This window comes from Oxyura jamaicensis, chromosome 2 (assembly GCF_011077185.1).
Source record: "Oxyura jamaicensis isolate SHBP4307 breed ruddy duck chromosome 2, BPBGC_Ojam_1.0, whole genome shotgun sequence".
Taxonomy (NCBI): domain Eukaryota; kingdom Metazoa; phylum Chordata; class Aves; order Anseriformes; family Anatidae; genus Oxyura; species Oxyura jamaicensis.
In genome coordinates, this window is record NC_048894.1 from 33,692,044 (window position 1) to 33,705,469 (window position 13,426).

A 13,426-nucleotide genomic window follows, 5' to 3' on the forward strand; every position below is an offset into this window, starting at 1 on the left:
GATTCTGTAGACAAAAGATTTTGAAAAACAAAGATATGGGGTGGTTAAATATTCAATTCATTGACTGCTACTGGACTTCTCAAACGACCTTTAATGACATTCATCAGTATTCTCTTCTTCATAGCACAGACTGACAGGTTTAGTCTTAGAAACCTTAAATTCTTCAGCTTCAGTACAGATTTAAGACCATGAGCTAGTTACTGAAATTAATTAGGTTGAATAACCCACCCCAAAAAAATCCCATCCATTCTCTTCCTCTTTATCCCCCAGCAGAGGTAGAGGTTACTATTATACAAGATGGGCAACACTTTAGTTCCAGATATTCCATAACTTCTATCAATGGTTTGGCTCAAAGATAATTTATCATACTTAAGTGAAGTAATAAGCATATCACTATTGTCCAAAGCCTGGAGGACGGAGGCAGGGAAAAATTAGTGTCCAGTATAATGCAAAGAAAATATAGCTTAGATAAAAAACATCTAACCAGGTCATTTTTATGCTGCTAATATATATAATTATGCATTTACCAGATGCTACAGCATAGGGATATGTCAAGTACTTAGGGGCGAAAGCAGTGAACTCACAGTAGCAACATAATCAGTTAACGATGACAATGATACAGAAAAGACCCTCTTAATATAGCCATTTCTTTAATGCCAGTATTGATCAGTTTCAAAAAGCCCTACTCTATCCTGAGTTACTTCCTGTAAAAAGGCTAGAATGAAATCAACAGAACTGCTTCGCTGTATGTCTCAGTAAGATAATCTTCTTATGAAGACAGGCTTAGTTGATTTCTGCATCTCTCTCGGGTTCTCTGGGTTAACGAGAGTATTCTCATTTCCTTAACACAAAGTCCACTTTGGAAATTCTAGAGAGGGAAATGTTCAATACCAGTACTTCCTCTTTGAATAAAGAAAGAGAAGAAAAATGGACACCAGTACAAGCCGAGGTTTTATTTTGTTTTTGAAGTAACAACAGATTTTGGAAATACCCGCAATATCTGTAAGAATGAGCATATTTCTAGTTTCGAGATCTAATATAACTTCGAGAAAGTTTCAATTTGCACTACATCTAAATATACTTAGTAAGCATGTAATGCAGAGTTTACCAAGATTTTAGAAGACACTTCTGCTTTTATTTAGTTAAAGCACTTACAACTACTTTAATTAAAAAGAATTTCCTTGATTTGACTTCTTTCTCCATTTTACAGCACTGCATGTAAACCAGGTCATTGCTTCTCCCAACTCAACCCCTAGTTAGATAAGAGTAACTTAAACACAAGTAACACAGCAATAAATACTTACAAAAAAAAGTCAAGTTTACAAGCAACTTCTGGGAACCTGAAGATTTTTTTTTTTTTAGAATTCAAACTGGTTGCATTTCAAGTTTGCAATGCCATTTCAAGTATAATCAGCCTACAGAAATTACCTTGAACAAATTTGACACAGTGACTGAAGAGAAACTGCAGGCATGTAGCTTAAGGCAGCATTGTAGCAGAGCAGAAGGAAAGTTAACACTTCAAACCTGGAGTTTACAGGAAACAGAGATTATGTTATCAATTTTACTTTGAAAAAAAAAAACATGTTTACACAGAAATTTGCAGGAGTTATTTGAACAAACTTGATTCAATAAATTCAATGATTCAATAAAATCATTGACCAATGGTTATCTTGGGTCTGCAAATTTTTCCTCTTCATGTGGAAAAACTCCTGTCTTTCTGCATCTATGTTTACATGTATTAAAAAGAACAAAACACAGCATAAACTTCTATACCTTCTGTCTATATGAAAAAATCTTAAAAGATTCATTGCCGATTCCCAAGCAAAATCCTATTATACAATTTTACCTGTTCTGTGCTGTTAACATCTCCCTCTGAGGATGAGGTCCACTGTATACAACCCTGGACAAACCATGCTGGGATAAAGCTCCTTCAGTAAGAGCCATGGAGCCAATGCTGGAAGGCTTAAAGAAAAAAAAAAAAAAAAATACATCCACCTGAAGCCTTGCTACAATGCAAGAAAAAACAGACAACAGAACAGCATCACCATATTTGCACATAATGTTCAATGGGCTTAAGATTATCTGCCCAGCTGTCTTAGTATAATGTAAGTATAAGGCTTCAGAACAGGAAAAAAAACATAGCTGGAGCATGCATACTATGGAGTTATGACAACTAAAACCTAAAAAGGCCTCAGAGGCCAGTTAGTAGTAATCAGACCAAATAATAGGTTTATGCGAAGTGTTAAAACTAATTTTCGGTTTTATTCTTAAACAGGCACCAAAAATAATACCGCTTTTCACAATCAGTGACAAGTTTGTGTTGTAGGTGTTACTTACTTCATGATATACTGAAGGTTTGGATAAAGACGGAATGGTGAAACTCAGCACTTTGCTATGTCCCTCTTTATCAACTATCTCCTGAAAAAGTCAGAAGACACCAATGGTTATACCGTACTACAGGAACCAGACATTCAAAAAGGTTAAGTGTTGAAGTGGGGTGAGTGGACAAAGACAGCAAAATGAACTGTTATAAGAACAGAGTGTGGATACTATAACAATTCAAGTTACAAGCTAGAAGTCATCTCTGTATTTGCTTTTTATCACAGCACATTTGTCTTGCTTCTGAATACTATTCAAATGACTTAGCAAAGGGCACATGCTATGGCAGGCCACCTTAAAATCCTAACCTGGAGATCTCAGTAAGTTTAAAGCATGGTGGTTTTGCATTTTTGTTGCTGTTATTGCTTTGTTTTTGTTTGCCTTTTTTTTTTTTTTTGGCGGGGGGGGGGGGCGGGGAGGTAAATCACACACTATTTCCTAGTTGTGAAGGACGTGTCAGTTATGCTTGGAAAATACTTACCCATCAAATAATGACTCTACAAGTCATTTTGGAAACATCATACTTCTCAAAAGATTGCAGCCTCATATGGCTTGACATAGGAGCAGACATCAAAATATTTGCAAAAGCTCAACCTTGATACTTACATATTTACAAAGAGTTGTAAAAGATGCAGACTAGGAAAACAGAAACACGGATGCAAAGATCTTTGAGAAGATACCACTATGGCAGTATCTTGGAAGGCGTGTTGCAGACTTCTCACTCCTGTTCATTAGTGTAAGACTAACGGGTTATGTAAAAAAAAAAAGGTGCCCACGTATCACAGAAGAGCGCTGAAGTACTCTCAGTCAAAAACCTTCAGAAATAACTTCTGAAGTAGATCTGACCAAAATCACACAACAATTTATTTTTTTTTAATCTTAGCAACAGATTTCATATATCCAAAAGGTAGACATTAGAGAGGAGAGTCAGTAAAATGTCTAACACAGACTAAATGCATTTTGCCCGTAACTAAAATAAGGTGCTCTTAAAGGTTCCCCCATAAATTTGTTTTTCAGAGGACTATTTTAACATCAAACAGTATCTTTTCATAGAGAATATATATATAAAAAAAAGATGTCAAGGTTATTACAGAAATGAAAGACGACCTTTATGTTCTCAAAACTGAACAAACTGTTCAACAGCCAAGCCCTAAGAATTTGTTGAAAGTGACAGTTAGAATACTACAGAAAAGCTCTCAAGCAGAACATAAAGTTTAATCACTATACTAAGAATTAATGAAAACAAAATAAATAAATAACGAGGAATCCTTTGGCTCCTTCAGCCATCACACTTTCCAAAAACTGCAAAAAGAGCAGAAATATTCACCAAGATAAAAGAATCTAAGTTCACGTTGCTGATTTCAAACTAGGACATCAATTTGAAGAGACAAATTTGAAATAATCACTTATTTTCAGTTCTAAAACAAAATTGTTTATTATTCCCGGTTAAGTACTCTGTAGTGTCCCCCCAAATGCACACTGATATTTTTAGGCCTGAAAAACTATGTGCAAATACGAACCAAGTTGTAAACTCCTAGGAGAAGGGCCTCTATGCATCCACTGCTCTGCAGATCTCTGCTGGCTGAGACAGCCAGGTAGCACCACATCAGTTCTGGGAGAAACTGCAGCGTGAACCGCAGTAATTGTTCCTCACCGCTGCGATAGAACTCGAAGAGCTGATGGCAGACTGGCTCCAGAAGCTGAAGTAACAATTAGGTTACAATTGTTAATGAGTAAAACATTACAGAAACCACAACTTTATGTGGAAACAAACTGATTAGTCCTTTGGACAAAACTATAAGGTGATAAATGTTAGGCTGTAGCTGTCAAGGAGTGACCAGAGCAGTAGGTGCACAAGTCACCTTACACACTTTCTGTCTCTTACACTTTCAGATGATACAAATAGTCTTCCACCCCCTCAGAAATAGTAGTTCCAACAGTTCCCAACAGTTTGGTCATGACAGTAAGAGATTTCAAATCAACTGGTAAATGTTCTCTACACTAGCAGGCACTTTTAAAAGCAAGCTGAACTGGATACTGAAACTTCAAACAAAAAAAATCAAAAGCACAGTCTCAGAAATTCTTTTTGACTGCAAACACAGCAAATTGCAGGTAAGAATTTGGATCTGGATTTCTTCCTTACATTCCTCAAAACGTCGCTAAAAAGTGGGGTCAGGAAGAGAGGGGAGGAAAAAAAAAAGGATGTTTAGTTAAATATTCTAAGTCATGCATTTGCAAGTAATAACAAATAGGAGGATATTATCATCTGAAAAGCTACTCTTTGAAAGAGAATCATGACAGTCAGTGCACTTGTATTAACAAACTTTACAAAATGAAATCTGAGATTCCAGCTATTTAGTACTCATTTCATCAACCTCAGCTAGTATATAAAAAAAGCATTACAAAAAATGTGACATTCTCCAATTGCAAATCTCTAAGACAGGGTTCAAGTGCAACATACCTAAAGGATTAGTTTTGCTGCCTTGTTCCTTTCCTCCAAGACTTAACATCTTAATGGTTCATCTACATGACTCCCAGAAATAGACTCTAATTTATTTCAAAACCAGGAATGTCAAGGATAGTAATAGATTGAAATACGTTACTTAAAGTCCCCAAAAGTTTCGGTCTGAATGATGGGATCCAAACCAAAGAGTATTTTAGAGACTACACTGAGATACTGTAATAATTAGAATTGCCACTGTACTTCAGTTCAGAAAGCGAAGTATTATGCAACACCTTTCTGAAAATCCTTAAGAACCGGGATATAAATATGTACTTTATTGCTAGTAACATGCATATAATGTTTTGCATTTGATTTATTCATTTCATTCAAAAAAATTTGAAAACCTACAGAAAAGACAAAAAAAGCATATCAAGCTAAACTACCAGTCACTTTTCAAAGCAGACTATCAAAGATACTTCTGGAAAACTTTATCAGAACAAGTGCTTTCCATCTTCAGCTTACATATTTCACACAATTTGCATGCTTCATTTAATGAAATACCAGTTCGGAACGATGTGCTTGAACTTTAGAAGGCACAAAAATAGCTATGACAGGTATCCATGTTCACATCATTATCTCAGCTGAGACAGCTTTATATCAGCACTTTTAAATGCGTAATCAGTACAAAAACAGATTTTCCTCCTTAAAATGCCACCACATGCTAAAACCTAATATCAAAACACACTGATGAGTTGTTGCTGCTTCTAGATAATGTTTTACACTAAACCAGTTCTAAAGGGTATGAAAACTAGACTGAAAAAAAATCATGCTGGAACAGAAGAACATTCAAGCAATTTTATCCTTCCTTCTTTAATGCTGCAACCAGACACATCGGGCACTTCAAACACCTTCTATTTGCTGATGCAAAGACCTAAATGGCTATTATCAGCAGCAATAGTGCTTTAGGTACAAGACAAAAACATCTTGAATTTGTGAAGAAACAAACCTCTTCAGAAAATAAATAAATAAATAAATAAAAATTAAAAAAAAATGCCAATTGCCTTTTTAGTATCTGCTCAATTAAAAGTCCTTTACATTTTCACATCTACTGAAGACTCTCCTTTTATTGAATTACAATTTTCCCTACTAATAAAGCCTTTATTAACTTTCCATAAAGTGCCAGGTAGTTGGAGAATTGTAGAAATTAAGATTTTAGGAGCATCCTCTCAAGCCAGAACATTCACATGTCAGCACTGGCTTTCCATTTCAATTCAAAGTTTCACTAACAGGAAAATCTTCAATACCTTGCCCCAGAATTATCCCAACAATCTTTTTGAGCAGAGTTTTCACAGCCTTGGCAGCCCTGCTGCAAACATACAATAACAAACCTGGTGATAGCCAGTAGTAGTAATAAATCAAAGAACTCAAGAAAGCATCAATAGGGAGACTCATCAGATTAAGTCGCATGTTGATACACACTTTGAAGACCAGGCGAGCTTGACTTGGTATTTGGAATGACTCAGAATGCCCATCAGAGCAGCAAAGAAAAGTCAAGTGACAAGTTTTTTCTGTTGTACAACTTGGATTTCTCAATCAGCATACTCTTTAAAATTGTACCTGTATCAGGAAGTGTCTTACCCTCTGCCCACTATTGGCATCATCTCAAACTTTGGAGAGGTTCATTATGCTGGGTCTTTCCAGAACAGGAATTAAGGACTCAGTGCAGTTTTAAAATACACAAATGTATGTTGGACGGTAGGAAGTGAGACAATACAATTACCAGGACACAGCTAGCACCAGTTCAGCATGTTCTGGTCTCACCTAGACACTACAAAAGTGCAGTCACGGTGTATGAACCATTCCTTACAGATATACAGAACAAACCTGCCCCTTTCCACCCCAAAATTTCTTAGGAATTGGCAGATTGTTGTTTTACATGCTTGTAAATATATGTATTTATACAGTTGATGTACATTTGCTGAAGTGATGGCAAAAAAGCAAGAAGCCATAAGACGTAAGCAATTACATAAAAGGAATGCAAACCTAACACTGGTCTCTTGGCTTATAAAAGACAAGCTTCTGATAGCTATAGATTAACACTCAAATTATTTTGAAACGCAAAAATAATTCAGTCTCAAACATCTCCATTCCTAAATTTATTTCTCAATTCTATACCCAGGACCTGAAGCCCCTGAGTATGATCCACAAGCTTAGTTATGATCAGCAGGTTGCAAAACTTACGAATTGTTTCCAGAGTGTTATGTCATTGCTGAGAACACATCTCAATAAAATTAGAAGAACATTTTCATAAAGACTCTTCATGTAGTTCACATAGTTAGAATTAACTATTTCACATAGTTAGAACACAGTTAACCAGCATGCAATACTTTACTTTGCTGATATTCTGTGAAACACTGTGTGAGAAAGACCTGATATACTCACTTCACTCTGTGGCTCCTGAATTACTTTGTAAAGAGATGAAATCAGAGCAGTCTTGTCTTTCAAGTTTGTCGCATAGCTGGATATGGATGCTTCTGGCAGGGTCTGGAAAAAAAAAGTGTATTATAACTACTAGAAAAAAAGCAAATTTTATCATTAAAATGTAACAGCTATTTCAATAATTTTCCATTACAAGTTACTATTCATCAGAGTTTACTGTAAACTAGAATTTGTTTCATAAGGAAATCCGAACAATAGAAAACATCATTTTTTCATGACAGCAAAGTTGCCAGAAGACACCACATTTTTTCATTTTGCAGACAGTTTCATTGAGAAACTAATGACAGTGGAATGGAAATAGATAAAAAAATGAGAGTTTCATAAGTGCAATCTCATTGAAAATACATAATATACTGATGAAGGCAGGAAAAAAAAAATCACAATTCACTTCCCACTCTTTTTGCTAGTGTCAGTGACAACACATGCCCACTATGAAATTTAAATACTGTGAAACTTTTCAGTTTGCAGACCCACACTTTATGACAGTAGACAGACAGTGAATATTATTACAGGATACATGACTACCTGAAAGAACACAAATTCAGGTTGGCATGGATAGCTCTTCTTTAACATAAGCAGGATTTCTGATAGTAGAGATTCAAAATCTAATCTTTTTAACAAACCTTTGGAAGCTGTACATTTAAACTTACTATTCATAGCTCTTACAGTACTACTTGTCTGCAGTCTTTCAAAGGAGATTGTACTCCATTATACAGTTAGGAAAAAAAAAGTGATTCCTAGATTCCTAGCAGACCATGAAAAACGAATAAAATCTATGGTCAATTAAGTCCCAGACCACACTCAAATCAACCAGACCACACTGCATGCCTCATCCCAAACACTACGAATATCAGAAGGAGAAACAAAGAATGGAAGAGAATCACAGAATCACAGAATTGTAGGGGTTGGAAATCCAGCAGGCTACCAAAATTTTCACAAATGGCAACTAACATAATTTCTGGGGTTTAGGATTTTTGTGCATAACTTTCAACTTCTGTCATATAAAAACTTTCAGTTATTCAGTAACAAGATTATTGAACAGAACGCTGAGGGCTCACGGAACATTTCAACAATAGCTTGATGCAACCAAAAAGTTACGGAGACAAACACTAACAGAGAAATAAGGTCGGTCTATAATCTACATGGATCCATAACAAAGGTACAGTGCATTTTCCCCTACACTTACACAACATACTTAGTGTCTTCAGTATCAGTATCTTATTGATATTCACATAGCACTTGCCTTTTCCAGTCAAGGTGTTTCAAGAACACAGTTTGGCCAGGACCACAAGGGTTTAAGTACGCTAGAGTTACAATCTTAAGCTTTTATTTCTATCAATTAAGTTTTCAAAGGTATTCAACCAACATGTTAAACTTTTTGGCTGTTGGCAGGACAGTTTCCTAACATCAAGGCTGAGAGTACACCTTAATAAAACAGAGCTGTATGACTCATCCTCTTTTAAAGGTTGGGGCCATTGACTGTGCCCAAAAAATTTCTATCACATTTCAAGACAGAAAATACTGAATCAGAAGGGTGTCAGAGAGATGGTATTTGAATTTGCAACATTTCTTCAAACCACATAAGCTACATTTACACACTGATAGCAAGTTTCTTCTAAAGTAACAAAAGATTGTGGCTTCATAACAACAGAAAATAGAGAAACCCTGGCTTCCTTAGAGCCAGCTTATCTATCTGCTGTTGCAGTTACCAGATAGCGGCCCAATCAAGTTACGCATGAGGAAGTAGTAAAACAACAGTTCCTTACTTCAAAGCTGTCTTTATTGTTGATAGAGCAAAAACTCTATCATTAATCAACAATTAAATAAAAAAAAATAAAAAAAAAACTTGTATACCCAAGTGTTTTTCCCATGGCAAAGGTAGGCAGAGACGACCGATGATGCCTGCTCTCTGCTTTGAGAAATTCTCTTCCATACCTTTTCCCCTACTTAGAGCCAGACCTGATCTAACATAATGACAGTGTGACTGACGGCAGAGGAATGCAACCTGCAAGGAACAGACCTGGACATCTGATTGTAAACAAGTTCTTTGACTGGAAAAAAATACAGTGATCAAAACTACAGGATATAACAGAAGTTCAGCAAGTTCAACAAGTGAACAGCAACTATCACACAGTGTTGAATTTCTAATGATAAAACTTAAAGAAGGCACTCCAGAGACAATGGGTGTTAATTAAAAAAATGAAAAGACTGAGATTTGGGGTACAACTTTATAGCTTGTAGTTCTTAATTTTTTGCCACAGCTCACGATTATTTTCACTGCTGTAGTATGTAGTCCCAAAAAGGACAAGGAAAAAAATATCTTTCCAACAAACGTTTGTATACATCAGATTACCTCAGCAAAATCCAAGGTTAGTGGGTGCCTTTATTTTCTACAGCAATCAGGCACTCGTGCATGCTGCTCCAGCAGCAGTTCAAATACTAGTGGCTAAATATCTCACAGCGTATTACCTTGAACTCCGATAACCACTCCTCCACAATCCCAGTATCCACAGCTAACATCTTCCAGCATCCGTTCCAAAACCTTCAGCCTGAAAGAGCAAGCAAGCAGTTTGTAAAAAGCATGCAGTTGCTGCATTAAACAGATGATGAAAATTAAGTTCCTGGGAATATTTAAAGCATCTTACCATGCTTTTACTCATTAACATTTCACACGCTGACATTATTTTGAACTTTCATTCTACCTCACTTGCGCAAGCTGCTGAAAGCATTAAGCATGGGAGCCTTCGCATACAGCAGTTTAATAAATTCCAAATATGTATTGCGTGGGAAGCTCAGTAAGTCAAAGATTTTCAGAACTGGCATTTTGAAAACAGAAAATATTACCTTCTCATTTCTATTTATTTTTCAGCTTACAGAACTCAAGAGAAAACTGTACAAACTCACTGAAGAGAAATGACTATTTAGGTTTTTCCTTGACAACTGCTATTCCTAACCTGGAAAAGGACGCTGAAAGGCTGAGGGAGACCTTTCAAGCCTCCCCCTCACCACAGCTGCAAGACAACGAGTCTGCAGCTTCAGCATGTAGCCTAAGATGGACTCCCCTCCCTAACTTCCCACACAGTCTCAGACAGAGCAAGACCAGTTGTACTGAAACAAACACAAAAGATGCAGAACGGCTAGGAAACTCATTTCTGATTTCCCTTAAGTTTTTAGGAAACATTTTAAAGCAGCTGTTCTTTGGAAGGGCTTATTCTGAAACTAAGAACAACATACACTAAGATATAAAACTATTAAAAGTTAAGAGCATGCTGTGGAGTATATCCTAGGCACGTGAAAACTATTCTACATTAACTTACAACCTTGTGGTCACAGATTTCAGACAACAACAAATACTCATCTGATGAAATAATTAACACTTACTTGAAATGTTTAGTCATGATACACGTTATCAAGCTTCCCTTTGCTAGTTTAAAAATAGTCACAAAGTTCTGATACCCAAGTATGGGCTTCTTTGCGAAATGACAAGCAGGGTAAAGAGGGAAGTGAAGAATTGCCTCGTGTAACACAGATGCAAATTTTTGCTCTGAAATACAGATTGCAGTGGAATTTTAGAAAGCCTAAATAAAAGGAGAAGAACCAGGCATGGTAATAGTGGGAGCTCACCATAAGCCCTCCAAAGCAAGGGAAAAAATTACTTAAGAGAGGCTTTACTTAAAGAGAAAGCTACTGAAATCTTTCAAGGTATAGTAAGTACATGATTTGTAGGAATAACTACACAGATACACACTGCAAAGCTGATGAAACTGGACAGGCTGTCCAGCAACTTCTTGCATCATGTTCATAAAAAAGTAATAGCATAAGCAGGCAGAGATTTTCCTTTTAAGAGAAAATAGGCTTCGAGTTCTCCCAAGACTTAAGGCAAGATTTCATGTCCACTAGTTACAAAGGCAAAGGAATTCAGGGGGGGTGGCAGTTTGTTCAAGAAAGAATCGTTTAAAACAAACCCAGATTATGCCAAAGGAAAAGGAAAGGGCAGGGAAGGGGAGGGGATCAGATGATCGGCTTAATCATGAGTTGAAGTCAGGAGCTCGTAATGATCTGAAATTCAATAAAGAGGCACACTGAAAACCAGATCCATTTTAAATTACTGTGAAATTCAAAATAGCTATGATCTATATGGACATGCATTAGAAAGGTCAAAACATAAACAGGAAAACTCTAAGAACACAATTCTTTTATCCCCTTGGTCGGAGGGAAAACTTTACTGGAAGAAAATATACCAAAGGTTCATTTCTGGTTTTGGAATTGGTCAGGTTTTGTTTGTTTTTGTTTTTAAATGACGACCAAAAAAAAGTCAATTGCATTTACATTACTGACATGGTTAACATAAGCAAAGAATAAGAACTCAGCATTACTGGGAAAGAATTTAGTCTGTTAAATAAATTATCTGGTCAGGTGAAACCTAAAATCCTTGGGAAACCAGCTACTGAATTTTCCTCTTGCAGCTGCAGAAAGATAGCAAAGACTGTGCAAAAAGTAGAAGGACAGTAATGAAAGTGGAACAAGGGCTAAGGAAGTATAAAACACGCAGGATTAGATTTAATTTCTGGAGAAAACAGCAGTGGTAGCTGTAAAAACCTAGCAGCAGCAGGTCCATTAAAACACCTCTCCTGGCAGGTGGAGAGTTGCAGCACTTCCATTAGAAGGACTCCAGCAGCATCAAGGGAGGGAGACAACAACCCACAGTCAAGTGGGGAAGTGGCTGCAATGGGTTACAAGGTGACAAGGCAAGAGAGACTCAGTCAACAAATACAGAGCTAAACAAGACCCTCAGCTCAAGTGCAGACAGATAACTAAGGCAGTGCCTACAGGAAGGCATGATGAAGCTCTCGTAGCTTTTCCAGGCTATCAGCATAACCGGGTGCCCCTCTGCAGAGCCTGGCTGCTAACACACACACACACACACCACAGGGACCAAGCAGGAGGAATTAGTGGCCTGCATGCAGCTGCGTGGTTACAGTCTCCCTGCAATCACAAAGATGTGACAGCATACCTCACACAACAGAGCCATTGTCACGACCGGGCACAAGCTCTGTAGGAAGATCGGAGTGGGATGGTGAGGAGGGAAAGTCACCTTTGTTTGGGAAAACAGCAAGGGCGTGTGGAGCTCTGGCCTAGGCTGAGCAATAAGCCAGCTGAGAGCTTCGGGGTCACAGATAGAAGGGCACACCAACACAGACTGCATTGGGGCAGGTTGTAGCAGGTTTACGTGGCAAGGATTTGGTAGCAGGGGGCCATAGGAGTGGCTTCTGTGAGAAGGATCTAGAAGCTGCCCCATGTTTGGTAAGGGCCCCACTGCTGACCAGAGCGGAGCCAATAAGTGATGTTGTTTTGTTGTTTTGCACCTCTGTGAGAGCATATTTAAGACAGGGAAAAAAAAAAAAAAAAAAAAAAAAAAAAAAAGCTGTGCCACACAGCAGCTGGGAGAGTGAGAGGAGTGAGGAGCAGCCTTGCAGGAGCCAAGGTCAGTGAAGAAGGAGGGGGAGAAGTGCTCCAGGTGCTAGAGCAGAAGTCCCCTGCAGACTGTGGTGAGGACCATGGTGAAGCAGGCTGTCCCCCTGCAGCCCATGGAGTACCACAGTGGAGCAGGGTTCCACGCTGCAGCCCGTGGAGGAGACCACGGTGGAGCAGGTGGACCTGCACCGACGGAGACTGCGGCCTGTGGAAGACCCCTGCCAGAGCAGATTCCGGGCCGGAGCTGCAGCCCGTGGAGAGGAGACCACGCAGGAGCAGGTGACCTGGCAGGAGCTGCTGCCCGTGGGGGACCCAGGTTGGAGCAGTGTGCTCCCGAGGGATGGACCCCGTGGTACAGACCCATATCTGGAGCAGTTCTTGAAGAGCTGCTGCCTGTGGGAAGCTCACGCTGGGTCAGTTTGGCAAGGATTACATCCTGTGGGAGGGACCCCACAGCACAGGGGACAAGAGTGACCGAGAAGGAGCGGCAGCGAAGAAGCGCTACAGACTGACCATAACCCCCATTCCCCCACGCCGCTCGGGGGGAGGAGGTGGAAGAGGGTGGATGGGGGTAAGGTGCTTTTGGTTTCTTTCCTTTGTTTCTCATTTCTCTAGCTTGTTAGTAATAGG

General features: G+C 38.4%; 1 protein-coding gene across 6 annotated transcripts in view; it reads right to left on the reverse strand.

The window, feature by feature from the left end:
- The window catches only part of FAM126A (family with sequence similarity 126 member A), a 43,758-nt gene that overhangs the window by 13,267 nt on the left and 17,065 nt on the right, over positions 1–13,426 (reverse strand). For 5 of the 6 annotated variants that reach the window (XM_035317114.1, XM_035317117.1, XM_035317116.1 and 2 more), the window contains exons 2-7: positions 9,791–9,870; positions 7,265–7,366; positions 3,900–4,079; positions 2,338–2,418; positions 1,847–1,962; positions 1,429–1,524 (exon numbers count right to left, since the gene is read on the reverse strand). In XM_035317114.1, the coding sequence (XP_035173005.1) occupies positions 1,429–1,524; positions 1,847–1,962; positions 2,338–2,418; positions 3,900–4,079; positions 7,265–7,366; positions 9,791–9,841 (626 nt within the window). In that variant the 5' untranslated portion in view covers positions 9,842–9,870. Of the gene's footprint in view, positions 1–1,428; positions 1,525–1,846; positions 1,963–2,337; positions 2,419–3,899; positions 4,080–7,264; positions 7,367–9,790; positions 9,871–9,966; positions 10,108–13,426 lie in introns of those variants that run through there. The other variant, XM_035317115.1, reaches the window with a different exon arrangement.